The sequence below is a fragment of the Rutilus rutilus genome (assembly GCF_951802725.1).
Source record: "Rutilus rutilus genome assembly, chromosome: 24".
NCBI classification, from domain to species: Eukaryota; Metazoa; Chordata; class Actinopteri; order Cypriniformes; family Leuciscidae; genus Rutilus; species Rutilus rutilus.
Window position 1 is genome coordinate 4,399,116 of NC_140228.1, and position 27,740 is coordinate 4,426,855.

The window sequence follows — 27,740 nt, forward strand, 5'->3', positions numbered from 1 at the left end:
GGTTAAACTGAAAGTTTAACACTATACTTGCTGCACTATTTTCCTTTAGGAGATGTAAATCTAGATTCTCCTGATCTTCTGCTAATGGGAGACTCAGTGCTCTGGGAAATCAGTGATGAGGAGCGGACAGGGACGCGGAAAGAGAGAGAGAGAGAGAGAGAGAGAGAGAGAGAGGTACTAATGTAGGCCAGATTTTCCTCTTCAATGGTTAAAGTTTGTTCTGTTTATTTTTACAGCCCCCCTTTTTCTCTCATAACAGCGGAACTGAGCGCCGACTGTCTCACAGAGAGAGAGAGTGTGTGTGTGTGTGTGTGTGTGTCAAGGGGGAGGGTGGATTCTAATAGCATGACAAAAAGCATGGACATAAATATGTGTGGAATGAACAACTCAGAAAAACCTGACCAACTGCAGCGAGAGAGAGAGAGTGAGCGAGGGGGAGAGAGAGAGAGAGAGAGAGAGAGAGAGAGAGAGAGAGAGAGAGAGAGAGAGAGAGGTATATATTACTGATGTCTTGACAGAACGACGGCACTGAATCATTACGACGGCCTCATGCGACGTACACCTGAACAACAACTCTGGATTTGTGCATTTTTTGATGACAATGTCAGTGATGTTTGCCAAATAACCCCCCCCCCCCCCATGATGTTAGTATGTTATTGTTGGTTGCTAGGCTATTTCGCAATGATTTTGCTGGCAAACCAGTTCAATCTGAATCAAACTGTCCATTTAAGTGAATCGAATCATAACTCTGGCATCGATAATTATGGCATCGCTCGAAACGTTCAATAAAGTCTTATACGGCTTTCCCCCCCCCCCCCAAGTATTGAAATGTTTAAGTAGAGAATAGCTAATAGCCTAATCTTAAATATTGCTGTTCATCATCATGAAACACTTGAGCCAGAATCTTTATGCCAAGATGAAATCAAACTGACCTCACACATTATCACAACAACTGCGTTTTAGCGGCACGTAATAAAAATACGATTATGAAGTCGTAGAAATTACAGGATTAAAGATGTAAACCTTTGAGCATGAAGTCAAAATAACTCAAAGTCCTAGTATTACGAGAATAGTTCTAGCAATACGGTACTTATATTTTAAGAATAAAGATTGCACAAGCCTAACTTTATTCAAACAATATACTACTTTATTCTTAAAATATTATGACTTTAATCTTATACTGCTTTGACTTAATTCAAGTAACACTATGACTTTATAATTTTTTACTTATTCTCAAAATTTTACAACTTTACGACTATTTGCGCAATTTTTTTTTATGTGACACTAAAATGCTGTTGTACATTATTACCTTCACATTATTCTAAAAAGCATAACGATTCTCCTTTTCAGCTGACGTCACCAAGTCCTTTTACTTTTTCAAACACCTGTAATGCAGAGAATTTTTGAATAGAATTAAGCCAATTGAATCCCCTGATTCGCATGGCAAATGGCAAAATTAAAGTTAAATTGGTTCCTTGTGGACCTTTAGAGCGGGAAGACAGAAGGACATGAGAATTAAACACTAAAAGAAGTCTGCTGGGACTTGATTCTGCAAGTTATGATCACAAATTAAAGAGGATACAACTGGATATATGACTCTCTGACTGCCTTAACAGGTACTAAAGACCTGATTCATTTCACTGTGTCAAGTCAATTTCTAAGTGCTTTCTAAAAAAAGACGTCTGTGCTGCTTTGAGGCTCATTTCTCTGGAAGCGCTCGCTCGCGTGTCCAAATATTCAGTCTTTCTTTGCCTCATCACTTCATTCTTTGATAACAATCCAACCTATACAGTGAGACAGATGGCAAACGGAGGCCACGTCACCTCAGTAATATAGTCGAGACCCAGCTGTGGTAATTTTTAAGGATACTGTCTGGATTCCTCCGGCATCTGCGTGTGGCCTTACAGTAAAACCGTTCTGGAGCTGGAATCTGGGCTCGAAATAGTGCTGACGCTCCGATAGGAGACGTCTACAACTGGTAAAACTACACTAAACGGTTCCACTGATTAGTAAATTAGCAGACAATATCAGCCAAAATAAAAGAGTCAGTCCTCTTGAACTTGCTCAAGATCACACACAATAGTGATGGGTTCGAACCCACAATCTTTCAGTTACCAGTCCGGATTTTCAATCATGCAAAACTTAAAGTCCCCTAGTTTAAAGCTAAACAACGAAGGCAGGTCGCGTAACTACCCTGTGCATCTGTTAAACCGCATCATTAATTACAACTAATCACTAATTAGTCATCTGGCTGACACCTTTACCCAACGCAACAGTTCATCCGAAATGGGTCAGTCCTCAAGGGATAACCTGGGGTTAAGTGTCTCAATCAAAGCTGTAATGGTAATTAGTATGGATTAACCTCTCTGGGGTTTGAACCTGCAACCTTATATTTAACCACTACGCCAAAGCACTTGTCGTCATTATTACAACCCTGTGGTCTAGATTTACAGACAAAAGTAAACAAGGGGAATTCAGATTAATTTGGCCACTTTCTGAGTCATCTCAATGACAAAAAGTAGTTAAATTAGTCAAATTCACCTTATATACCATGGTAATGAATGGGTAACAATATGCATAAACAATGGTGTTCACATGATAATCAATTAACCTTCAACAATACCGTGGTTAACATGCCAAAAACATGATATTATGGTAGAGCCAACTGCAATCCTCTAGAAAAAAACCTAATGGGCAGCCAACCTTGGCTTGGACCATTGAACGATGTCTAAAAACCATAGTATTACCATGGTACTTTACTGGTAGTGAAGTTCTGAAGAGGTTTGGTGATTATCCAGCGCCCCAGATTGGCTTTAATGTGCTATATATACACAATTTAGTACTTTTTCCCCCCATTATACTCCACTTATCTCCAACAATACCATGACATTACCATGATACATATCCAAAAAAACATGGTGTTTTGGTGAGGTCACTCATGTTGTGCTAAATGTCATTCTCTACAATAGAAACATAGTATTACCATGGTACTACTTTATTGTTAGTGGTCAGCAGTTTGCTGGTCATTACTTATTTGACACGGTAAGTTATTAGACAGAGCATTAGTATAAGATTATATAGATTAAAAAGTTTGTAGACAAACTTTGAAGTTGGCTTGAAAAAGCCTAGCCAGAGAGTTTGAAGTAGTTTTAACAGCTTTAAGTTTGAAGGTTTTCAGTTGTAATAGTTTTAGGTTCTAGTTTTGTAGTTTTAAAACATAGATAGATAGATAGATAGATAGATAGATAGATAGATAGATAGATAGATAGATAGATAGATAGGAAATATTAGATAGATAGATAGATAGATAGATAGATAGATAGATAGATAGATAGATAGAAAAAAAACATTAGATAGAATGAAGCTTAAATTAGTCTCAATGGCTTAGAAATAGTGCATATAATGGCAGCTAATGGAGTCTAATGAGCCTCTCCAACTGTTAAAATTAGAATTTTGAGTTTCAACAGTCTCAACTAAATGATTAGGTAGTGAAGATGTGTAGATATATTACCTGTGAGAAGTCTTCATCACTCAGCAGGTGCGCGTCTCGAGCCTTGAAGCAGTTCTGGCATTTACTCTTGTTGAAAATATTGGCCTGAAATTTTCGGCAGGCGTTATCTTTCGCTGACATACTCTGTGCCATGAGTGTGTATTTGTGTTCCCGTTTTCCCGTTATTTTAAAAACTGCGCAATAATTCCACCGGAGAGTCCTCCCCCGCGCGATGCAGTCCGACCCTCATCACAAACTCACTGCGATAATCATTTATTTATGCACACTCATCTGACAGGACCCACACTAAGGGGACAATAATAATAATAATAATAATAACAACAATAAAAATAATAATAATATAATTAATTTAGCCAAAAAGTTTTAATTTAGCCACGTTCTCCTGGATTGATTTCTGAAGGGATTCAGTCCGGGACATTCCGCGCTCACGATCCATGCGCGTCCCCGATCCCCCGCAGGCACACGGACGCGCGCTGATGCGTTATAGTGCGAGTTCCAAAATAATATGGCAAACTTGTACAAACACTCTAAGTAAATGGTGATGGAGAGGAGGTGTTTACTTTCCACTAGCTCACAGCTTCCGACGAACCTTTCAGCGATACGTGAAGACAACTATCCCGAAACTCCATGATGTGGAACAGTGTGGATTCTATAGAGAGCTTTCGGTCCGAAGACGGATTTTTGCAGGTTTGGATGGGCACGGTGGGTCCGTTTCCCACGGTCACAGCTGATCACACGGGTTCTCCACACATACTACACACTCAACACACATACACACGCAGGAATGAAGGGGGCGGGGCGCGACTTAACTGACATGTAGCGTAAACCAATCACAATAAGGGACACGCCTACTATTTGTAGTCAGAGTACGTCCGTGTCCAATCAGAGTGTTCAATCACACTGATTTTATGGAAAGAACAAGATTCAAGGTCGGTGGACTGTGCACGGTGTAAACTGAAGTTATTTAAACTTACAAGCAGGATCTTAAATGCATTTAAACTGTGTTTTAGTGATTTCGTCTGGTTATAAAGTGAAAAATGACGACACTAAATAATGCATGCGTTAAGATATTTGATAATTATCCATGTAACGCCCTCAGATTGTGACCAATCCTACCTGAGAGGCTCTTCAGTGCCCCCGTTTGGCTTAAATGTGGAATGAGAGCCTGGATTAAATAAATATTTTATTTATTAAAATATTTTAAATGCCATTTCATTGTATAATAAAATAATGCTAATTATATATATATATATATTATTTTAAAATAATGATTTTTATTATATTATATTAGTATATCTTAATTTAAAAACCTAAAACTTAGTATATCTTAAATAAAAAACGTAACAAAATATATATTTATAATTTTATTATATTAAAAAAATAAAAATATGTTTTTGCGCGTATCAGTAATTATGCAATGAAATTTCAAAAAGTAATATTTGTAATCTCTTGGTGGCACAAAACTTTATTTTGTTTTTGTAAAAAAAAAAAAAAAAAAATGTAAAAGCCTAAATATTAGCAAAATGCATATTATTCAGTCATAGACATTAGTACCGGTATGTCATCAGGCATTAATACAAGTTCACAGGGAGTATTAACACTTGAATCTGATCAATTTCACCACGTTTTAAAAAAAAATGACATAACAGTAAATTTACAGATAAAAACCTCTGATTTCCTCAAATTAGTCAGACAATAACATTGTTCGTACGTGATAAAGCAGATGTTTGTTTCTTTGATATTATAAAACAGATACCATACCAGCTTCCTCAATAAAAAGAATGATTATTCATTTCTCATTTCTGACAGTCAAGACTAGTTTAGGAATGGCCTAAACTTATGTTAAGAGTTAATACTGAACTTTATATGACACACTTGGGAGAGCACATGTGTTTTCCCTTTAATAACGTCCAGTGTCCCAGAATAAGGGAGAAGCGAGACAGAAGGTCTTCTAGGTCCTGTTGATGGAGGGAGCGTTGCCGATCTCCTCGGGCTCCTCTTCATTCATCAGCGGTTCTCTGTCAGTCTGAGCGGGACTCGGAGCCGTGGATCTCTTAGTGGTCTTATTGAGAGTGCTTCCCTGTAAACACACAGGTGTGTCACTGCATTTAAGTAATAGCTGTAAACATAAAACTGTTCATATTCAACTTCATTTTATCTGTCGATTAAAATTATGACTCTTTTTTTTCCTTTGGTATAAAATGCACTGATAAATGATGCACAATAAGATCAGAAATGCACATAACACAAGTAAACAGGGTTCATTTTCAGTTCATTTTCACTGCATTAGGTCATGAACAACACTGTCACAGCAGAACAATCCTATCCACCTCTATTAAAATGGACTGATACGCTTTCAAAGCCAAAAATAACCTCTGCTATTCCAAAGTACTGTTGACTCAAAACTCAGTTCATGAGTCAGGCGGCACCATCGGACTATAAGACACCGGTATCAGTTTCTCTATCAGTGTTACTCATTTCTAACAAATGATGTAGTAAAAGACAGATATAAAAATAAAAAAAGCTGTAAAATGTCCGTGCCAAAGAAGTTTGTAAATGGAAAACGCTTAAGCTGAAAAATGTATATAATTAAGTCCAAAAAGAGAAGAAACTCAACACATATAATCGTACAATTTCTTTGTAAGCATTTAAAAAAAAAAAACCTAATTTTAATATTATATACTGTGTATTACTGCAAATACTTTTATATATATATATTCAAATAATTATTTCATTATATTATTGTATATATTAATGTTTAAATATTTTAATAAAATATCAATTTATAATTTCATTATATTGAATTAAATAAACTTTTCATTTTTTGCTCACTGTATGTGTATACAGTAATTGTGCAATGAAATTTCAAAAAGGAACAATATTCTTAGTCCCTTGGTGGCACAAAACTACTATAAAAACCAAAAAACGTAGAAATTGTTTTGTGGTAAATCTCCCAGGATTATGAGTGCAAGCTTCTCCTCTTGACGGACTTAACTATTGATGGAGACAATAAGAGGCAAATCCAGCGTTTCAGGCTCTGAGAAAACCTTATAATTCCGCCGGTCAAGGTTGCGTGAAATCATACGTCCTTGAACATCATACAGTGTGAAGTGTCACTCGACTCGTCCTGCTCGTCCTCGCTCCGCGTTCTACAAACTCTTCACAGTTCTCGTCTGTTCATACTGTTGCTATGGTTACCTGAGGTTACCCATCATGATGGGATCTATGGTGATTCAAAGAGATGTGGCGATAGTGGGCGGGTGTGTGTGTGTGTGTGTGTGTTACCTGTCTGTAGTCAACGATGTTGAGTATTGCAGAGGTGATTATGCAACTGATGGTATTGGCCAACATGAAGATCATCATATATTGCCATCTCCACAGCGGGATCTTAACATCACTGACACACAAAACACATATTATGGTATAGACACGGTACTTTACATTAAATATATTGTATGTGTGTGTATATATATATATATATATATATAAATATAGAGAGAGAGATGTAGAAAAACATTAGAAAAACAAGTTGTGTATCTGTGTGTGTGTGTGTGTGTGTGTGTGTGTGTGTGTGTGTGTGTGTGTGTGTGTGTGTGTGTGTATATAATAATAAAAAAAATTATATATATATATATATATATATATATATATATATATATATATATATATATATATATATATATATATATATATATATATATATATATATATATTTTTTTTATATCACTTATAGAATAATATATGGTATTTTAGACCTTTAGAAGTAGTGTGGTAAAAGATCTATATACATTTTTTTTGATTGATTTGTTTATTTAAGTGTCAAACACCATGGTGCCCAGCTCTCATGGGCTTATTAGACACTACAGTAATAATTTAACAAGTGATCTATAAATGAGCAGGTGTGTAATCTATAGATGATGATGTGATATCGAAACCGTTTATCTTTTTTTGTATTTTTTCACTTTTTTATTTTTACTGCTTCTGAATGAAGACTTCTGAAGATTGTTCTATCTTGAAGGACACTGTGTGTGGGCTTTTGTGCAGAATATCATCATAATACTGTCACGGTGCCTTGTCCAAAATACATGGTCATATTTTTTGTTAGTATAATGCAATGTGCAATGAACATAAACGTCACCTGGACTTGGTGCCCAGTATCTGTCCCACCACCAGATTGGAAATGCCGATGCCAATCATCTGTATGGATGTGGCCAATCCCATCGCAGTGCCCAGTGTGGCTTGAGGCACCACCAGTGGGATGGAAGGCCACATGCTCGCCTACAGCACATAAACGCAATAGAAAACACGTGAAAACCCTGCCAGTCCAACAGTGAGAATCTAACACTCTGACCTGTAGTACATACACTTTATCTGCAAAACAACTGAATTCAGAATATTGGCACAATATTTTCAAAGTAAATTGCAACAACACACAAACACAAGAGAAAAAAGATGGAAAAACTCTAACCCTGAAATATAATTTGGTGTATTTTTCTTTTCTAGTTACCTAGAGGAAAACCTATACAAAAAGTGGCACAGCTTACCCCACTCTGCCTTATTGAGCTTGCATGAACATCTAAAATATTTCAAAATGTCAGCATTGCTGAATACGTCCACCAATCACAAGCTCTCTTACAGTGTTTGCTGACCACACACTTGAGCATGCTGCAATACTTCAATAACATTGTATAGTTGGCGTCAATCCATAGTGTCTGCTGTGTGTGTGTGTGTGTGTGTGTGTGTGTGTGTGTGTGTGTGTGTGTGTTATATACTCACAGCAGCAAATGAGTAAGTGATGCCGAGCCAGATGGTTGATACGAGAGGAGGGACGAACGTGAAGGCCAGCAGACCAAACACAGGCAGTGTCAACACGGCACAGAGTCCCGCAAACACACCGCGCAGACCCACATAGTCCTACCGCACACACAGAAACCATGTGTTCATGTTTTCAAAAGAAGATTTGTCTACTCACCAAGGCTGCACTGTTTTGATCAAAAATACAGTAAAATCATTAATATTGTGAAATATTATTACAATTCAAATGAACTGTTTTCTATTGTAATATATTTTGAAACGTAATTTATTCCTGTGATGCAAAGCTGAATTCAGAGTCTTCAGAGTCACATGATCCTTCGGAAATCATTCCAATATGATGATTTGCTGCTCAAGAAACATTTCTGATTATTATCAGTGTTGAAAACAGTTGTGCTGTTTTTCTGTCTTCGCTAAATTTCTAAAGAACAGCATTTATTTGAAAAAGAAATCTTTTGTAACATTATAAATGTCTTTACTGTCACTTTTGATCAATTTAATGCATCCTTGCTGAATAAAAATTAACAGTAGTGCATGTCTGTGTGTGTCAGCATGTAAATGAAACATCTGTGGAGTGTATGGTCTGTGTAATAGTGAGTTAGCCGTACGATGAGGATGCCGACAGCAGCCGACAGCACCAGTGAACTGTCATACACAGCGCCCGCGATGTACGCCGCCTCCGTCTGACTGTACCCGCTGTATTTATCCTGGATAAACTTACTGAAAACACACATACAGCAACACATCAACAACGTGCACGAACCCAGTTTAATCTAGAAACATGTATGTGCTTCATGACTGTACCTGGCATCAGCGATGAAGGGGAAGATGCCATTATAAAAGAACATGATGGTAAGAACCAGCAGCCAGTATCTGAGAGACAGACTCTTCACATCCTGAACTCTCTACATACAAAAACACACAATATAAACCAGCTGTATCACTACAACAAATCATCATCAACGTGAAAATACTATATGTGACCCTGGATCACAAAACATATCGCACGGGTATATCTGTGTCTATAGCCAACAATACATTGTATGGGTCAAAATTATCGATTTTTCTTTTATGCCAAAAATCATTAGGATATTAAGTAAAGTTCATGTTCCATGAAGATATTTTGTACATTTCCTACCGTAAATATATAAAACATTTATTTTTGTGAGTGAATGCAGCACAATCGCCAACATAAATGCACAACTTTAAAGGTCATTTTCTCAATGTTTCGATTTTTTTGCTCCCTCAGATTCCAGATTTTCAATAGTTGTATATTAGCCAAATATTGTACATACATCAATGGAAAGCTTATTTATTCAGCTTTCAGACGATATATAAATCTCAATTTAAAGAAATTGACCCATGTGACTGTAGATATAGTAGTCAACATTAGATGTGGATCAAAAAAGTTAATCAAAGAACAAGAACGGGTATTGTTCAAAATCCATGTATAACTTTGATGAAAGGTTTTGATCCACTTCAAATGTTGACTGCTGTATATATATCATTATTATATTACACTCCAGCAATAGTAAAACTAGTGTACTGTTATAGTATGCCATTCTAAACATGACCTTTGCCATCTATATCTGTGTCTCACCACTTTGCGTGACTCCTCCTGAATCACTCCATCCAACCCCAGCTGCTTCATGCCCATCCTATCCAGAACACTGACCGTTACAGCCGACAGGAACCCGAGAACACACAGGAGCGTGCCTGTACACACAAAACAGACGCATGTGTGTTTCCAATATTCCCAGGATGCCAAATCCAAGGTTTAGCTGTTGCATGTTGTGTTTCTTACCTCCCCACAGCGTCCACTGGATGCCGTACTGAGACTCAAACCTCTGCGTGAGGAAGAAGTTCAGAACCGAGCCCAACCGAGAGAAGGCCAGGGTCAGTCCAAACGCCAGAGCCAGCTCCTTCCCGCGGAACCAGAACGCCGTGATACGGTTCTGGACAACTGAGAAAGCAAGAGAGACACATGAGATTCAATGTAGCTTTCTCACTGGTGCTTTTTTCATGGGTGTGTCACTAACTAATTTAATAACCTCATGGTCAAAGAGGCTTCAGTGGAAAAGGAAAGAACGTTTTTTTTAATTCTCAGTAAAGATTGCAAAAATAACGTTTTTCTTTGGAACAGCAAGCACATATGAATCATGCACAATAACTAATTAAATTATGTATTATGAAAATAAATATGGTCACTTTAGACTCACATTAAACGTAACGTGCAGAAACCCCCATTAGTAGGAGTGCAGAAATTACTTTGTAGTTAATTTGCTTTACAATCATTTACTTTATATAGAGTTTATTTGACTTTATTACTTCCTTACCTATCCTTTTACCCTTGATCCTTTCTTTTCTATACATGCGTGTACACAGAGTTCCTGAACACAACAACACATTCCTGTGCATACTTGGGGAATTAAGCTCATCTGAATCTGAATTCAGAACTAAAGATATGGTGTTTCTAGAGTTAAACCTGCACAATGTCAGTGGTGTTATGGGTGAATATCTGATGTCATACTGGTCAGGGATCCGTTTCCAGATCCAAACAGAAGTCGTCCAGTCAACATGAGGGGCAACAGGTACGTCGTGCCCTTAAAATGAGACCCCAATGCAAAGATCGCTGAGCCCAACACAGTCAGGAAGGAGAAGAGAAAAACGCCAACTACAGGAGAGAAAACCCAAACACTTATGTCAAACTTTACACACACACACGTATTCAAGATAGAATACTGAATATTGACAAAAACTGATTTCAAAACTAAGCTTGTTAAAGAAAAAGAAAATCCATTCCAACTTACAGCGGTTTCCCAATTTATCAATGAGGAATCCCGCCATGATGACCACCACAGCATTCCTGGGAAAACAAAATAAGAGTCCTTTTACAGGTGATAAACAGAGTGAAGCTTTAGAGGGTGACAGACAGTAATTATCCGGTTGGGTGAGCATTAAAAAAATGTAGATAAACATGAACTGAAATATGATAGTATGTCAATGATCCTAAAACAAAGTGGTGTGAGTCTTACGTCCAGGCGTAGACGGCGTAGAGCAGGTTATACTCCTGTGGTGTCATTCCCAAACCTTCCACACACGTTCCTGTGCCATTACCAGTGCTGTTACTCACTGTCTCGTTTGAACATGTCAAATTCTGTAGGAAACAACACAGTCTGTGCATTCAGGGCCTTACTTTACTGTCCTAGAGCCTAAACCAGAGAGGTTTACATGTAATATTTGTTACTCTCGTGATGTTAAAGGGGTCATATCATACATTATTTTATTATATCAGTAAACACTTTTACCCGTAAAACTGTCATAATTTAGTTTTTCATGGTTATTTGGCTATTTATGATTCATGATGTTATTTTACTCTTATCGTTAGTTCTTCTGTGGTTTGGAACAATTTTATTGATCCTGCTCTCTCCTCATTACCTCACTGTGACTGGACGGGCCAAGTTTCTAGTCACTCAATAGATCAATAGTATTCATCTGTCAGCCACTGCAAAGTCACAGAAGTTTATGCAGCTCATTTTCAACAAATGCTCTGTAGTATATGTGAATGCTGTCGCATACATCTCAAAATATCAAGGCAAATTTGATTCATCATAATATGACCCCTTTAAAACTGCCTAAACTTGAATTAAGCGATGTGAAAGTGAGGTCAGAGGTCAGTAAGTTGCTCCTCACCCCCTGAAACTGCTCCTGCAGGACACTGGGAATGTCAAAGCAGAAATAAGAGCCGAAAGTCAGCAAACAGTTAAAAAACAGGACCAAGAACCGGTAGTAGGCTGTAAATACACACATAAACACACCAAGAGACACATATATTCACACAGAGAGAGAGAAAGAGAAGAGTTAGTCATCATGTGTCAGGTTACATCTAAGCTAACACAGAAAACAACACTTGTGAGCTATTAATCTCTTATGAAGCATGACATTTAATGTGCATGAAACTAGGTTTAACATTAAATCAATCACACCTGTCTTTGTTTACAAACTGAGAGCTCATTTAAATGGCTCTAAATTCACAAACCTTCTGAAACATCAGTGAAATAATTAATTTACCTTGTTCTGCTGCTTTGGCCATCTCGACCCCAGATAAATCTCCGCAGTCTTCCCATATAACGACAATCTAGTGTGGTTTCTTTTTGTTTATGTGGCCCAGTCAGGAGGCGATCTTTAAAATGTGCAGCTTGTCCGGGAGCAGTCGTTATTTGCTGATCTATAAATCATAATAAAATAGTTAAAGCTCCAAACTTCAGGAACGGTCGATCCAGGTTTTCTAACTGACTGTTTTCCTCATTTAGCGTTACGTCATAGCCTGGGCGTCATGTGACTGAGCAGATGACGGTTTCTTTTCTCAGCGCTGACACAGCACTTAGTGATGATTGGGTTGATAATAGATAATTTAATCATGTATGTTTAATCACGCTTTAAACAAAACAATGCCCATTCTCATGTTTACGGAAATAAAATGTATTTCTATAGGACATTTCATAATATGTGGTAATTTAAAGCGCTTTAAACAGTCTTAAAAAGACCAAATGGATATCAATTATATATAGGACATATAACGTTAATGAAATCAAAATAACTGTGTAAGAAAAATTCAATGTAAACATTTAAACGTATAATATCCCGCTATAAAATGTTAATTAAAAAAATATATATAATAACATAATATAACAAAATCTAATCGAAATTAATCAAATTAAACAAACGATTAATTCATTAAACCCCGATTTCCCCCAAAACTGATTCATTTTCGAAACGCAATCCGTACTAATATTGTCCCTCTCACAGCCCCGTATTTGTTTACATTCGCAGCCTGAAAACTGACAGCGGAGGGAACACTAAAACACATTAATGTCAGGCTTAAATTACACACAATGACCCGATTATCATATAACACTGTATATTTAAGTATATTATAGTTTATATAGTATATAATAAATGACCGGTAGCTGATTTAAACGGGATGTCAGCCGTACATAGAGCAAACGCGTGGGAAATTTCAGATTCGGAGAATGAGAGTGATGACATTAAAGCATCATCATCGTCATGTGTAATACTCGATCAGAACACTTCTTCACCCTCCGCCCGGGCGGACGACGGCAGCATCAGCGCGGATGGAGTGAAGATCTCCGGCAGGAGGAGGAGGAGGAGAGAGGAGGTGCTGGAGGAGCTGGAGACGAGAACAGCTGTCAAAGAGAGACGGAGAGAGGAGAAGGACAAACTCAAAGAGAAGAAACTACAAGAGCAACAGAGAAGAAAAGAGGCTGCGGAGAGACTGAACCTGTTAAAACCTGAAAACTTCATTAAGAGTCTGACAGCTCACATTCATGCAGGTGAGAAACAACTTCATCCCTGTCGAGCATCTTCAAAAGTGGAGATGCAGTGAAGCTTGATTATATATACGGTTATTGTGTTGTGTCTCTTAATAAATGAGTTTAATCTGTCTGTAGTGCTGTTGCGGGATGCAGGCTGTGATGTGTTGCTCAGGAATCTTGATGGGTTGCAGTGGAGGAACCGGATAGAGAATCAAGGTCTTCCTAACAGCATCCGCTGGACACGGCAAGCCCTTCAGGTCACTGTTGCTTCTTTCTTAGTCTGTACATTAGAGGTATAGCAGAGGTGTCAGGTCGCATTATTACTGTGGCAAGGGCTCATTAATGTCTCAGCAAGTGTTTGTTCTCTATGTGTGTGTTGTACACAGCAGACCGAGGATGAGGATACAAATGGAGTTATTGAAGAAGATCAGGTCCTGATGGTGATCTCCCATAATGAGTTAGAGGACATGGTGATGTCACATAAAACAGTGACCAATCAGTCGGTCAGTCATTATTATATTATTATTATATCATTATAATATATACACTACCGTTCAAAAGTTTGGGGTCAGTAAGATTTTTAAATGTTTTTAAAAGAAGTATCTTCTGCTCACCAAAGCTGCATTTATTTGATAAAAAACAATAAAAAATAAACAGTAATATTGTGAAATATTATGACAATTTAAATGACTGTTTTCTATTTTAATATATTTTAAACTGTAATTTATTCCTGTGATCAAAGCTGAATTTCCAGCATCATTACTCCAGTCTTCAGTGTCACATGATCCTTCAGAAATCATTCTAATATGATGATTTGATGCTCAAGAAACATTTCTGATTACTATCAATGTTGAAAACAGTTATTTACATTTTTATTTTATGATGCTATGATGAATAGAAAGTTGAAATCTAAAGCTTTTGTAACATTAAACACTACCGTTCAAAAGTTTGGGGTCAGTAAGAATTTTAATTTTATTTTTTGGGGAAAGAAATAAAATAAATCAATACTTTTATTCATCAACGATGAGTTAAACTGATCAAAAGTTACAGTAAAGACATTTATAATGTTAGAAAATATTCTATTTTAAATAAATGCTGTTCTTTTGAACTTTCTATTCATCAAAGAATTTAGAAAAATTTAAAAATTGTACACAACTGTTTTCAACATTGATAATAATAATGAATGTTTCTTGTGCAGCAAATCATCATATTAGAATGATTTCTGAAGGATCATGTGACTCTGAAGACTGGAGGTCTAATGATGCTGAAAATTCAGCTTTACATCACAGGAATAAATTACAGTTTAAAATATATTAAAATAGAAAACAGTCATTTTAAATTGTAATAATATTTCACAATATTACTGTTTTTTTATTGTTTATCAAATAAATGCAGCCTTGGTGAGCAGAAGATACTTCTTTTAAAAACATTAAAAAGTCTTACTGACCCCAAACTTTTAAACGGTAGTGTATATATGTATATATATATATATATGATATAATTATCTCCATCATTCTAGGCTCTAATTGGTGATATGTATGAGGGGGCGGAGTCTCTGCTGGATCATCTATATAAGTACTTGACCAGAACTGCAGGGAAAGTTGTCACAATTCTAGTGTTGATCAGTCATCAGCAACGGTAAACACACATCTCTCAAATCAGCTTATATTTAATGTTAAATCTCATAATATGAATGGACATGTGTGTGTGTGTGTACAGATCAGGATCTTGGAGTGAAGATGATTTGGACCTTCACCTCAATCAGCATCATCTGGACACAGAAGAGGTCAGATAAATCCGTCATCGCCATTGTCATTTTTCAGTAATGTAACCTTCCAGTAACCATGCCTTGTTCCTGTGATGGGCAGCTGTTGGTTCACCTCCAGCTCTACTGGAATGTGGCAGTTCACTTCCTGTTTGGCTGGCAGGAAGTGACCGATCATGTGGTTGCACTTACCAAGGCTTTATCTAAGAGACCTTACAAGTGAGTTTTACACAGAAATCACACAAAATAAATCATTCAAAAGCGCTGGGTTTACTTTTTTCTGTTTCAGTGTTTTTGCATTTTATCTTTTGGCGATTATTCATGCTTCTTGTTAACTGTTATTAATAAGAATCAAATTAGGGAACTTGTCCAAATCAAATTAGGGAACTAACTGCTGTATAATTTTAATTATGAATTGCTTTTAGTGTGTCATTATGCAGAAGACACAGTTTCACACAGACTTTTAATCACTCTTAAAGCTAGATCTGATCAAGTGTTATTCACCATATGTCGTATAGCTCATACAAGTTTGACTCATGCTTTTTTAGACTCCATCTATGCATGATTTGTAAGATTCCCCTCTCTGTTAAACATATTTTATTGGACTGTCCTGGGTTTAATACAAGCAGAATGCTCTTTTATGAAGTTATTTCACTTAAGGACATTTAGTAAGATTATGCCTGAATCTGAGATTTTTAATCTGTAATCATGTAAAAAAAAAATTTGTGTGTGTGTATAATATGACTTGTTGTGTGTGTTTGTTTGCTTGGTTTTATTGTATTTATATGATATTTGTATTTTTGTAATTACATTTTTGCCATGAAAATAGCCTTAGATGCTGACATGGCATTAAATAAAACAATCTATCTCTCTATCTTTCGTCAACAATAGCTGTCGTGTGTTTTTGTTGTCAGGGCGTTGTGTGGCGAGCCTGATCTGGGCTTCTGCATGGACGGCTCGTGGTCAGCGGGTGTGCGAGTGGACAGAGACGGCCACGGTCTCGCTCAGGTGTGGACACGTCAGATACAGCAGCTGAACCGCGTCAGTCCAGCCATGGCCAAAGCCGTGACGAGCGCCTACCCTTCCCCTTCCCTCCTGCTGAAGGTAATACGTGTGTTCAGACCAAGCGGCAGCCTTCCCGTCTCTCTCTTTAAACCAACACAGAAGTGACTTAAACTGCTATTCATCGACTGACCGCTAGAGGCTGCAAAAGAGAGTCAATCCCATGTTAAAATGCCCAACTTCACAGCAGAAAAAAAGATGTTTACAGCCTGGTTCAAAAAGTGGTTTTGGTCTATATAGCTAGTTTTGCCCTTCATGATAACTGTGTGTGAGGGGGGTGAATTTTTTATAACTCATCTGTTTAAATTATATTAAGCCTTAAAGTTCTGCCTAATTAAGGGCATGGCCATTTGAGTGACAAGTGGATTGTCACTGATGTCACTACTAGCCGTTTGTCGTGTCACGTCACGTCAGCTAATCCCGCCTCTTTGCCCATCGCCGTTTATCCGGGAGTGACACTCGGTGATGTGCTGCCAAGATGGCGACGGCCGGCTCCGCCCACTTTGGGCTTCAAAAATGCTCTTCAGAAACCTACGGGTGACGTCACGGACACTACGTCCATATTTTTTTAGTCTATGGTTCAGACTCACACTGAACATCATTCTTCATTGGCCCTCATTCTCATCCTCTCCTGCTCCAACAGGCCTATGAGGAGCTGCCGTCTGAGGAGGAGCGGCGCAGACTATTGGCTGATCTCACTGTAGTAGGCGGAGCCAAAGAGAGGCGTGTTGGTCCTGAGCTCGCTGGCCGTGTACATCGCCTCCTCGCTTCCCAGAATCCTCATCTACTGCTGGATTAGGACCAGTGTGGTCCAATTGTGGAATGAAAAAACTAACTGTGCACTTTATAACCAGCAGACTATAGAAGATTAAACTTCTTCTAAAAGTTTGTGCCTCAAATGAATACATTCATCCTCCAAAATGTCGGCAGGAGGAAAAATGTCACATTAAACGTTTTGTAACATTTCAACGATACTAAAATAACTGCCTTGGCTTGTGAGCAAAGCACCATATATCTGCCTAGCACCACAATCTATCATGGGTTCGATTGTTATATAGATTAAATGCATTCAATGCAACCCTGATGACTGTACATGCAGATGCATTCATGTAGGCATCACAAACACGGTTCAGGATATGTTATGATCAGGAGTTTAATACATGTGAAACATAAAAATCAAAAGGAGTAACTCAGATTCTTCAAAAAACACGTGCAATAATGAAATGAGCTTTTTTATTGTTGTTTTTTTACTGCAAAACAATGTAATCAGTAAGAAAACATGCAAAAGAGTACAAAATCATTCACTCATCAAATGATGAATCATAATCAGATATTAATAATACGAGAGGGGAGGTTAAACTAATAAATAAAAGTTAAGTGAATAAATACAGAAGGAAGAAAACACAGTCATATCTGAAAATACACAATCTACAGAAATGCATTTAGTTGTCGTAGTAAGAGCTGTAGCTCTCTGGTATTGAATTACGATCAAATATTGTAACGCTTGATTTAACAGACCAGTTGACAGGCTCAGATATTGATCTACAGCAGGTCAGTCAGCCTGTGCTGGATTTATAGATGCCAGGAAGTTCTTCATGAGGTTTATGATGTTCTGAGCCCATCTCTCTATGAGTCTGAATGAATAAACACAAATGCTGGAGATACTGTACAGCGCCTATACTGAGAATATATTTACAGTGTCATTGAACTAATCTGCTGCCTTTGAGGTTTCAAATAGCTGATGACCAATCAGAGCCAGGCCATAGCTTCAGATTGCAACTAAAAGTAAAGTCAAATAAGATGTTTGGCATGTCTTGATCTACGTTAATATATAGGAGAAACTTCTATAAAAAAAAAAAAAACGGGTCACATGACTAGCAGCATTGGCACTGGAAATGAGCAAGTTATAAGAAATGTAAACCTTCAACCCCATCCTGAACCCTGTAATTAATTGGAAAAAGAAACTTACTAAGAAAAAGGAGGGTGAGTTTGATTCACTAGATTTCATGACGGTTATAATTCACAAGTCCAGCGAATGAATTTTTGATAGTTTGGCAAGGGAGGCGACGCAGGATGAGGTTTTGAGTTGAACAGTGTGTGATGTGTGCATTTAAGGAACAGTTCATATAGCAATGACAATTATGTCATTTACTCATCCTCATGTTGTTCCGAAAACCCACGTTTTTCTTTTCTTCTGTAGGACACAAAATGAGATGTTAAATGTTCTTCAAGAAGATCTCATACTTGCATGAGGGCTGCACGATTATAAACAAGATAAGAAAATTATATAATATTTCACTGTAAAATAAAGTATTAGAAAAAATTATTTAATAGTAATAGTTTTATTTTACAGTGCAACTGTAAAATCACAATACTAATATTTATGGTCGTCTTAATTTCTTCATTTTCAAACGTTAAAGCTACACTGTGTAGGATTTTCTCCCATCTAGCGGTGAAATTGTTTATGACTACCAGCTGAATATTACTTTCTAGCCCCTCCCATTCCGAGGGCGTTTTAACTCCTACGGTGGCCGTATTAGTTCAAATCTGCCGGCAGTCGCGAGTAATCTCCCCCTCGCATTCGTCACGGGGCCACTGAGTGTCAAAACACGAAAGGCGAAGCTTGAATTTCCAGGTATGTCCCTCTTTGGCTAATGTATTTTCAAGATGGAGGCGCAACATGGCTGCCGCCATTCGCTCGTATGTATTCTAAATGGCAGATTCTACGCTTACGAGAATACTTGATTAGTTGGTAGAAGTAATTACACATTAATGAGCACATATCGTTTTGAAAGAACAAAGTGTTTTTTGCTAAGAATCAACTTAAAAAATTACACAGTGTAGCTTTAAATCATCAAGATTTTAGCGGAGAGCTTAAAGCTTCTCTTTTGGTGGTTTATAAGCACTTCTCTTTACAATTTTGGTTAGATGGTTGCACATGTTGCGTTTCTAAATGCACTTTATAAGCGATCCACACATAGATATGCATATATGCAGCACATTCATGGATGAGACACATAATCTGATCCTGAGCTGAACTCGTGTAAATGAACACAGTGCCACGCTTCACTCTCCGAAACACGCAGCGCATATATTATGTAATAATTGCACTAAGCCTATTAAACCTAATATTGTGAACTGGGTTTTATTTCAACTAATCATGCAGGCCTGCTCATATTCATAAATCACATGAGTTTGGAATAACATGAAGGTGAGTAAACGATGAACTCTCCCTATATTTACATGTAAAATGTCAGTGTCTCATGTCCAGCGGCAGCGTTTCCGCTTGTATGTCTCGAGATCCGAGGAGAAGTCGTCCGAGTCGCTCTCAGAGGCGGAGTCAGGCCTCAGGGAGGTGTGGCCTGTTGGAGTGTAGGAGGGGCCGAGGACGCAGGAACCGGTGTGTTCCGGTTTATACACAGAACTGAGGTCATTTACCTTACGGCCCTCGCTGGAAACAGACAGTGGCGGGTCACAACAAGCACAGGAAGCAGGACTTATAGGGTTAGGAAGGGAGTTGTGGTCAGATGTGGGGGCGGAGCCACAGTAGAGGTCAGAAAGTGAGGAGGGATCGAGGTAACAGGTGACATCCATTATAGAGACTGAGTTCTGATAATGTGCATCATCTGGACATGAAGCAGAATCAGGATATATAGAAGCTTCAAGGCAGGAGGCAGAATCAAGAGGGTCATCTTTACTGCAGTAAGAACCAGGGTTATCAGAGAGGGAACTAGAAATAAAGACAAGTTCAGTGTCAGAGGGATTGTGGGAAGGAAAGGGGCTTGCGTGTTTGTCAAAGTTGCCGTCCTCTGTTTGTGTGGCTTTGTCCTCGCTGTTGTCTGCGCAGGCGTCTGCGGATCCGAGGGTCAGCACCCAGCCCAGCTGGTTAGACAGCAGCAGACGCAGACCCGGCGGGAGTGGAAGCACACGCAGGGCGTCTGCGCAGTTCGGCAGTATTTTGCGCAGCTGTGTACAGCACAGGTACTGTAATGTGGTGGCAGCAGAATGTGAACGGATCAGTTTCATGCTGCTCTTGGCTGCAGTCGAACACACCATCGGATACAGGCGCTTATTTTGCAAGTGAGTAGCTGCTATTCCTGACAGAACCAAAGGGGATAGATAGAACGATAGATAGATAGATAGATAGACAGAGATAGATAGATAGATAGACAGACGGATAGAACAACAGAGATAGACAGACAGACAGACAGACATAGATAGATAGATAGATAGATAGATAGATAGATAGATAGATAGATAGATAGATAGATAGATAGATAGATAGATAGATAGATGAAAAAGAAAGATTGTAGTTGCAACAGCTGTTTGAGTAAGAAATACATTCAAAAAGGAAAGAAAAGAGTGCATGTCTGTCGTACCGATGCAGTGACGGTTCTTGTAGAAGCTCAGGGTGCCGTGCCAGCTGTCCAGATGAACCCCGATGATGGATCCTTGACCGAACCGTGAAGAAAAGTTCACCTTTGACCCCTTATGATGGAGGTGACCTATACAAAGATAAATGTAGATTCAAATACAGAGTTAAAAACACAAGAGTACTACCACAAAATCCCTCAAATACAGTCAGAAAACCTGCACTGTTAAACATTGGTGTCGGAAAGAAGTCTCTCCTGCTCACCAAGGCTGCATTTATTTGATCAAAAATATAGTAAAAAGAGTAATATTGTGAAATATTATTTAAAAGAACTGTTTTCTATGTGAATATATAGTAAAATGTAATTTATTCCTGTGATCAAAGCATCATTACTCCAGTCTTCAGTGTCACATGATCCTTCAGAAATCATTCTAATATGATGATTTGCTGCTCAAGAAACATTTATGATTATTATCAATATTGAAAATGGATTAAATGAAGTCAAAATATTACTTTTAGTCCATTTAGTCACTATTAAGGGTTAGATCAGATAGTAATAGGTACAATGATAAATGTTTTTTTTTTTTACTTATGTATTTTTTATGCACAAATATGTGCAGGTTTTATGTATTTAAATGAATAGTATTGAATTAACACGTGACCTCTGACCTCACCTGTGTAGGACAGACCCCAGCTGTCCTCATCAGAGCCCAACAGACTGCAGAAACTATGTTTGAACTGATCCAGGTTCACTTCTGATGTCCCGATACCAACCATCTGGCTCATGAAAACACAAGATGCAGATTTAAAATATATTTTCACCACTCTTACTAAGACTTTCTAAAACATTTTTTATTAATGACATTATTATCAAGAATGTCTTCATAATAATATAGGCATGTAAAGGTGTCTGCTTAGATAATCAGTATTGTAATTTAGTATCTTTGTACATCCAGTCTCCATGGGGCCAGTTGCATAAACTTAGACGTTAGACGACAGTGTCTTAAGATCTAGTATGACCCACTAGCAGTTAGTCAAGGCATGGTTAGTCTTACTTTTCAGTATCAAATTAGGCTAATGTACGTTTTTATCTAACTGACTTAAAAAAGTTATGAACAGTCTAAAAGAAAAAGATTCGGTGATTAACTAAGCGGTTTATGCAACTGACAGAGGTGGACAGTAACAAAGTACATTTACTTGAGTTAAGTACACTTTTTGAGTATCTGTACTTTACTTTTTACTTTAACTTCACAACATTTTGAAAGACAAATATCATACGTTTTACTCCACTACATTTCTGTCAAGGTCCTTGAGTAGAAAGTATTACCGTCAGTCCGGGGGTGATTTTGGTTTTAGGGGTTGCATTTTCGTTGGAAATGAAAGTCGGGTTGACATCAGAAGAACCCGACGTCGACTGATGTTGCTTTCTGACGTCAACACGATTTTCATTTTCAACCACAATACAGCGTCTGTCCAACGTTGGAGATTAACGTCAATCTGGCGTTGGATTCTGACATCGACCTGATTTTCATTTTCAACGTTGGGTTTGGTCTTCTTAATGTGAATTTTGTCATTGTTTTGGAGCACACTAGCTTATAGATAACAGTAAGGCTAACATATTCATACTAAAAGCCCAAAAACTTTAAATAGGGCACTATTTGAGGGAACAGCCGTTTGGGTGTCGGAAACCATTGTGGACGTTATTGAGTGACTTATTCAATCTCACATTCAATCCCACGACTGGAACTTTGTTCTGGAAATAAATGTGATATTGATATGAGGGTAGGCATAGATTCAGAGGCTAAAGGTACTGTAAGTAATACATACAGCAATGCAACAATAATAAAACAATGCATTGACATTTACTTTTTACTTCTGATACTTAAGTGCTTTTAAAAACGAGTACTTCTGTACTTTTACTTAAAGGAACACTCCACCGTTTTTTGAAATAGGGCTTATTCACCTTCTTTCCTACATTTAGATAGGTGGGCAAATGCATTTTTGTCTCAGTGCATGCATTGTTTTAGTTTGACAGGGTCAGCGCTAGCTTAGCTTAATGAATGGAATCCTTTGTTGCCAGCTAGCATGTCCTGAGTTAAAGTGATATATAAAAAAAAAAAACTCTAATTACTTCTTGTGGCCTGCGTATTCACAACAAGTACAAATAGTTAACATTAGGTGATTTCCTAGGCAGATATTGACTTATATATTAAGGACTATATTAGGGGGAAGCACAGGCGAAGCACTGCTACTTGGGCGTGATATCTCTGAGCCCAAGTAGCAGTGCTTCGCCTGTGCTTCCCCCTAATATAGTCCCATGTCAATATCTGCATAGGAAATCGCCTAGTGTTAATCTGCATCGCTATTTGTACTCGTTGTGAATACGCAGGCCACAAGAAGTAATTAGGTGTTTTTTTTTTTTTTATATCACTTTAACTCAGGACTTGCTAGCTGGCAACAAAGGATTCCATTCATTATGCTAAGCTAAGCTAGCGCCGACCCTGTCAAACTAAAACAATGCATGCACTGAGACAAAAATGCATTTGCCCACCTATCTAAATGTAGGAAAGAAGGTGAATAAGCCCTATTTCAAAAAACGGTGGAGTGTTCCTTTACTTAAGTAAAAATCGGTCTTTACAACTTTTACTTGTAACGGGGTAATATTTGACCTGTAGCATCTGTACTTTCACTCAAGTTAGGAAGTTGTGTACTTTGTCCACCTCTGACCACTGAAGCCAGATCTCACCATATCTGTGCCGTAGACCGGTGATGTCATCTTGATTTCCCAGAAGTGTTGCCCGTCAGCGAGAGCCTTTGCGCCCCTGATGCCGGCGGTTCCACAGCTGTACTCCGAGTGGAAGCTCACCGTCCGGTTACAGCCGCTCAGAGACACGGAGGGAGATCTGCCCTCCTCGTCCCAAACCCAATCGCATCCTTCACACAATCATAAACAAGATATCAAACCTGTCAGTGCTCCATTCATTTGATCAAAAATAAGGTAAAAACAGTAATATTGTGAAATATTATTGCAATTTAAAATAACTGTTTTCAATATTGTAAAATGTAATTTAATCCTGTGATCAAAGCTGAATGTTCAGCATCATTACTCCAGTCTTCAGTGTCACATGATCCTTCAGGAATCATTCTAATATGATGATTTGATGCTCGAGAAACATTTCTTATTATCATCAGTGCATTATTATCATATTTTTTTGAAACCATAATATATTTTTGTTTTCAGGATTTTTTTGATAAATAGAAAGTTTGAAAGAAAATCTTTTGTAACATTATAAATGTATTCACTGTCACTTTTGATCAATTTAATGCATCCTTGCCGAATAAAAATATTAATTTCTTACCGACCCCGAACTTTTAAGGGTCATGTATGACAAAGTGCAAATCTCATTTCATTAAAGGGATATTTCACCGCTGGAAAGATGAATGTGTATTTAAATTGGGTCATTTATGTAGTAAAAATGTGAAATTATTTTAGAAGTTGGTGCCTTCTAGACTGAGAAAAGCCAGAAAATGTATTTTTGGCTCATGTGGATGAAAGACAACAACTCCCAGAATGCACTTGCGTCGCTGCCCTATGCGAGACCACTCCCTAGCCACGCCTACCGGTTACAGAGGGCAGTATCAGGAGAAATGATACAGCTAGGCTACTAGTCGACTGGAAATTGAAAAGACGGCGTTTTATCGTGAGATCCCCCTATGGGCAGGCTGAACACATGCGGGACGAGCTCCTCCTACTGGCTGGAGGCTCTAGCCTCTGGACAAAAGAGCCTCTGATGAGCTAAATGACCATTTTTGTGTTTTTTTGTTTTTTTTCCAGACACACAATACAAAAATCTCTCGTCTCAGTCTCAGGGGGACATGAGGGAGGGAAGCACGGTCCTTCGAAAATACTACCGGGTTTCTACTGATACAAAGCTTAATGCTAATCAGTGAGGTATCCCTATAAGTCGGCTCATTCTGCTGTTGTGTTTGGTGTGATCTGACCCTCACCCTGTTCTTCCTCTCCACAGGTGCAGCTGAGTGTGTACGGGCTGATCTGGGCGTCCGAGCTGACTTCAGTCTGAGCCGGACACTGGCAGAACGACTCGCCCGTCACGGGCACCACCGGTGGCATCTCGGCTGGCACACACACCGTCACGGCCTCGTACCCTGTAGAGTCAGCCTCCAACTGCACACGCAAACAAAACCAGTCAGGGATCTCTCAGAAATATCCAGCCTTTTTATGCCTATTAAGATTATTTCATTATCTTCTTCATTAAGATGCACATTTACAGCAGTGAAGCACATGCTGTGTCATTGAAAACCGTGCATTTGAGACTCTGATTGGCCGGATGCCCAGGTAAGTAAAGCTGGTCCTAGTTATCTCAGAATAACCTCAGCATGTGAGGGAAGAGGGACACGCTCCTGTTCACCTGCTTGTCTTCTGGGCCGAGGGTCGCTGAGAGGGCCGTGGCTTCAGGCTCCGGGACATTTTCACTGACAACATACTTATTCCAAGACATTCCTGGAACACAAGAACAGAATGAGGCTGTTATTTCTATCTATCTATCTATCTATCTATCTGTCTATCTGTCTGTCTGTCTGTCTGTCTGTCTGTCTATCTATCTATCTATCTATCTATCTATCTATCTATCTGTCTGTCTATCTGTCTGTCTGTCTATCTGTCTGTCTGTCTATCTATCTATCTATCTATCTATCTATCTATCTGTCTGTCTGTCTGTCTATCTATCTATCTATCTATCTATCTATCTGTCTGTCTGTCTATCTATCTGTCTGTCTATCTGTCTGTCTGTCTATCTATCTATCTATCTGTCTGTCTGTCTGTCTGTCTGTCTGTCTGTCTATCTATCTGTCTATCATTCTATCATTCTATCATTCTATCTATCTATCTATCTATCTATCTATCTATCTATCTATCTATCTATCTATCTATCTGTCTATCCGTCTATCTATCTATCTATCTATCTATCTATCTACCTATCTATCTATCTATCTATCTATCTGTCTGTCTGTCTATCCGTCTATCTATCCATCTATCCATCTATCATTTGTAAGTGATATGTCAGATCAGTAATTTTCTCCGAGCTCCGCATCAGTTCCTGTAGCCGCTGACTCACAGATGTCAGGCTTGTCATGAACTTGTTTTGCACTGACAGACTGACTCGGATGACACTGTAGCCTACTTCTGATTGCTCCATATGCCACGGCTGGCAATCTGAGACTCTGGTCTAACGTGCTTCATGTGATCTGATGTTTACACTCTAAGAGTTTTCAAAACAGCCCGTGAGAGTGAAGAAACTTTAAAAAGCATCACCAGACCAGGCTGGCACAGCAGAAAACGCTCTTAATCAAAGTCCTCGTGTTTTTCACTTAAATCTGATTGCTTAATGATTATAGGTTATGAAAGCATTTCAAATGTTTCTACACACCAGATATCAATGTATAAATGGATTGAAAGACTTATTATTTGTGTCCTAATGTGCACGCGGCACAGCCAGGTGTTCACTAATTGATGGATAATGTGTATCCAAACCGAGAATCCTGCCCTGGATACCTCCACCAACTGGCCCATCTTTACTTGTGTGCTTCTGGGAAATGCAATGGCGCATCAAGTCTGCATTACACTGGCATAAGCACATTTCTCATTCAGTCTGCATATTCATAAAAAACAAGATTGTGTAAGAAGCAATGTGAGAGGAGATGATGTTGATAACACAACATCAAGATTTTAGGTTGTCATTTATGTGAATATATAAAAGAAAATACATATTTTCACATTTTTTCCACGTACATATTCCTGCATTGTGAGTTTTTAATTTAATTAGAAAAAAATTAGAAAAAAATGCATACATTTGTTCAAATACAACATGTCACATGGCTTGACATCAACTTTGCCAAATTGTTTTGCTATTATTTAGATCAACAATTTTATACGACATAAAACAGCACAATAATTTAAATATGAATAACATTTTTTTTTAAACACTGCAAACAAATTCCATAAACTTCTGATTTGTATAAAAATACTAAAAATAGTCATTCTATTAAATATAACAATACGAAGTATACATAGCCTAATATTATCATAATATCAATACTCCAAACCAATAACTATCATATATAATTATAATATTATATAAATTATTATATATAAGAGTATATATATATATATATATATATATATATATATATATTAAATAAAGAGTTATTATAATACATTATTATTACTATTACGCACAAGAAACGTCTTTACATCCTTGACAACATTTTAGACAACCAAGAGTCACACAAAAGTGGACTTTTAGAAATCACTACTCTTAAAACAACTTTTTCTTTACAAAAGTTACGACATAATTGACATATAAACTCACATACCTTGTTAATGTTGCGTAGAGTTTATTTCCCCTGCTTTAAACACTGGTTTCCATCCGGAGCTGGTGTAAGTGATACAGCAGGTTCGTGGTCAGTGTGATTGGTGACCTACATATACACACAGCAAACACACAGCATAACACCGCCACTCATGAATCATACTATAGAAAAGGCGCAGTTCATGAATATCAAATAGGTAATGTAACCGTTGCTTAGTAACGTTCTAATTAATATTCATAGAACGAGCTGGGCGGGCACTTACGTCGTCTCCTTTTCAGCCAATCAGTTAGTCATATCGGGTAAACGTCATTTTACGTAGTTAATATTCATTGTACAAAGCGTTCCCATAGTAGGTCTCGTGATTTGACAGACGGAACGGGTCGTTCTGTCTATCATCCTCATTAAAGGCCGCTTTAAGGATCAGCGAGCGCTGGCTTTCCGTCAACTTTACCTTAAACGACAAATTATCTGACCTACAGATCAACATGTAAA

The 27,740-nt window shown here is 38.0% G+C and overlaps 4 protein-coding genes and 1 gene segment (V, D, J or C); 1 reads left to right on the top strand and 4 right to left on the bottom strand.

Moving 5' to 3' along the window:
- LOC311284125 (myosin phosphatase Rho interacting protein) overlaps nt 1–3,822 on the bottom strand; it is a 53,367-nt gene extending 49,545 nt beyond the window's left edge. For 6 of the 9 annotated variants that reach the window (XM_084398983.1, XM_084398982.1, XM_084398978.1 and 3 more), the window contains exon 1: nt 3,512–3,807. In XM_084398983.1, coding sequence (XP_084255109.1) covers nt 3,512–3,643 — 132 coding nt within the window. In that variant the 5' untranslated portion in view covers nt 3,644–3,807. Of the gene's footprint in view, nt 1–3,511 lie in introns of all 9 variants that reach the window. The other 3 variants (XM_084398984.1, XM_084398981.1, XM_084398985.1) reach the window with 1 other exon arrangement.
- LOC311284461 (Ig kappa chain V-III region MOPC 63-like) overlaps nt 1–27,740 on the bottom strand; it is a 945,935-nt gene that overhangs the window by 225,720 nt on the left and 692,475 nt on the right.
- On the bottom strand, nt 4,959–13,530 carry mfsd1l (major facilitator superfamily domain containing 1-like). Of its 3 annotated transcripts, none has more exons than XM_084398989.1 (14): nt 13,288–13,530; nt 12,395–12,551; nt 12,017–12,117; nt 11,359–11,480; nt 11,134–11,189; nt 10,854–10,997; nt 10,128–10,286; nt 9,924–10,039; nt 9,128–9,228; nt 8,932–9,043; nt 8,288–8,425; nt 7,650–7,789; nt 6,797–6,908; nt 4,959–5,591 (listed from the first exon to the last, which is right to left on the bottom strand). In XM_084398989.1, exons 2-14 carry the CDS (start codon nt 12,414–12,416, stop codon nt 5,463–5,465), a joined length of 1,452 nt encoding a protein of 483 aa, XP_084255115.1. In that variant the 5' UTR covers nt 12,417–12,551; nt 13,288–13,530; the 3' UTR covers nt 4,959–5,462. The 3 variants fall into 3 exon arrangements, with proteins under 3 accessions (XP_084255115.1, XP_084255116.1, XP_084255114.1); XM_084398990.1 differs by having other exon boundaries at nt 13,321–13,420; XM_084398988.1 differs by lacking the exon at nt 13,288–13,530 and having other exon boundaries at nt 12,395–12,656.
- Nucleotides 13,308–18,146, top strand: eme2 (essential meiotic structure-specific endonuclease subunit 2; the record flags this gene model as incomplete). Of its 2 annotated transcripts, none has more annotated exons than XM_084398991.1 (8): nt 13,308–13,677; nt 13,795–13,916; nt 14,046–14,162; nt 15,179–15,297; nt 15,379–15,445; nt 15,528–15,643; nt 16,339–16,528; nt 17,130–18,146. In XM_084398991.1, the coding sequence occupies 8 exons, from the start codon at nt 13,308–13,310 to the stop codon at nt 17,283–17,285; spliced, it is 1,257 nt and encodes a 418-aa protein (XP_084255117.1). In that variant the 3' UTR covers nt 17,286–18,146. The 2 variants fall into 2 exon arrangements, with proteins under 2 accessions (XP_084255117.1, XP_084255118.1); XM_084398992.1 differs by having other exon boundaries at nt 14,049–14,162.
- Nucleotides 19,409–27,360, bottom strand: spsb3b (splA/ryanodine receptor domain and SOCS box containing 3b). Its single transcript, XM_084398986.1, has 7 exons — nt 27,252–27,360; nt 25,289–25,380; nt 24,867–25,044; nt 23,605–23,792; nt 21,533–21,635; nt 20,866–20,991; nt 19,409–20,583 (listed from the first exon to the last, which is right to left on the bottom strand). Exons 2-7 carry the CDS (start codon nt 25,376–25,378, stop codon nt 19,748–19,750), a joined length of 1,521 nt encoding a protein of 506 aa, XP_084255112.1. The 5' UTR covers nt 25,379–25,380; nt 27,252–27,360; the 3' UTR covers nt 19,409–19,747.

Bases quoted from the DNA above. Each gene is read 5' to 3' on its own strand.
- spsb3b (XM_084398986.1), bottom strand. From the start codon at position 25,378: ATGTCTTGGAATAAGTATGTTGTCAGTGAAAATGTCCCGGAGCCTGAA. The intron at 23,793-24,866 runs GTGAGGGTCAGA...GATTGTGTGAAG, and splicing joins CTGTGGAGAGGAAGAACAGG to GATGCGATTGGGTTTGGGAC. The intron at 20,584-20,865 runs GTACGACAGACA...TGGTTCTGTCAG, and splicing joins CAAGAACCGTCACTGCATCG to GAATAGCAGCTACTCACTTG.
- mfsd1l (XM_084398989.1), bottom strand. From the start codon at position 12,416: ATGGCCAAAGCAGCAGAACAAG. The intron at 10,998-11,133 runs GTAAGTTGGAAT...TCTCTCCTGTAG, and splicing joins TGATAAATTGGGAAACCGCT to TTGGCGTTTTTCTCTTCTCC. The intron at 7,790-8,287 runs GTGAGTATATAA...TATGTGCTGTAG, and splicing joins TCACTTACTCATTTGCTGCT to GCGAGCATGTGGCCTTCCAT.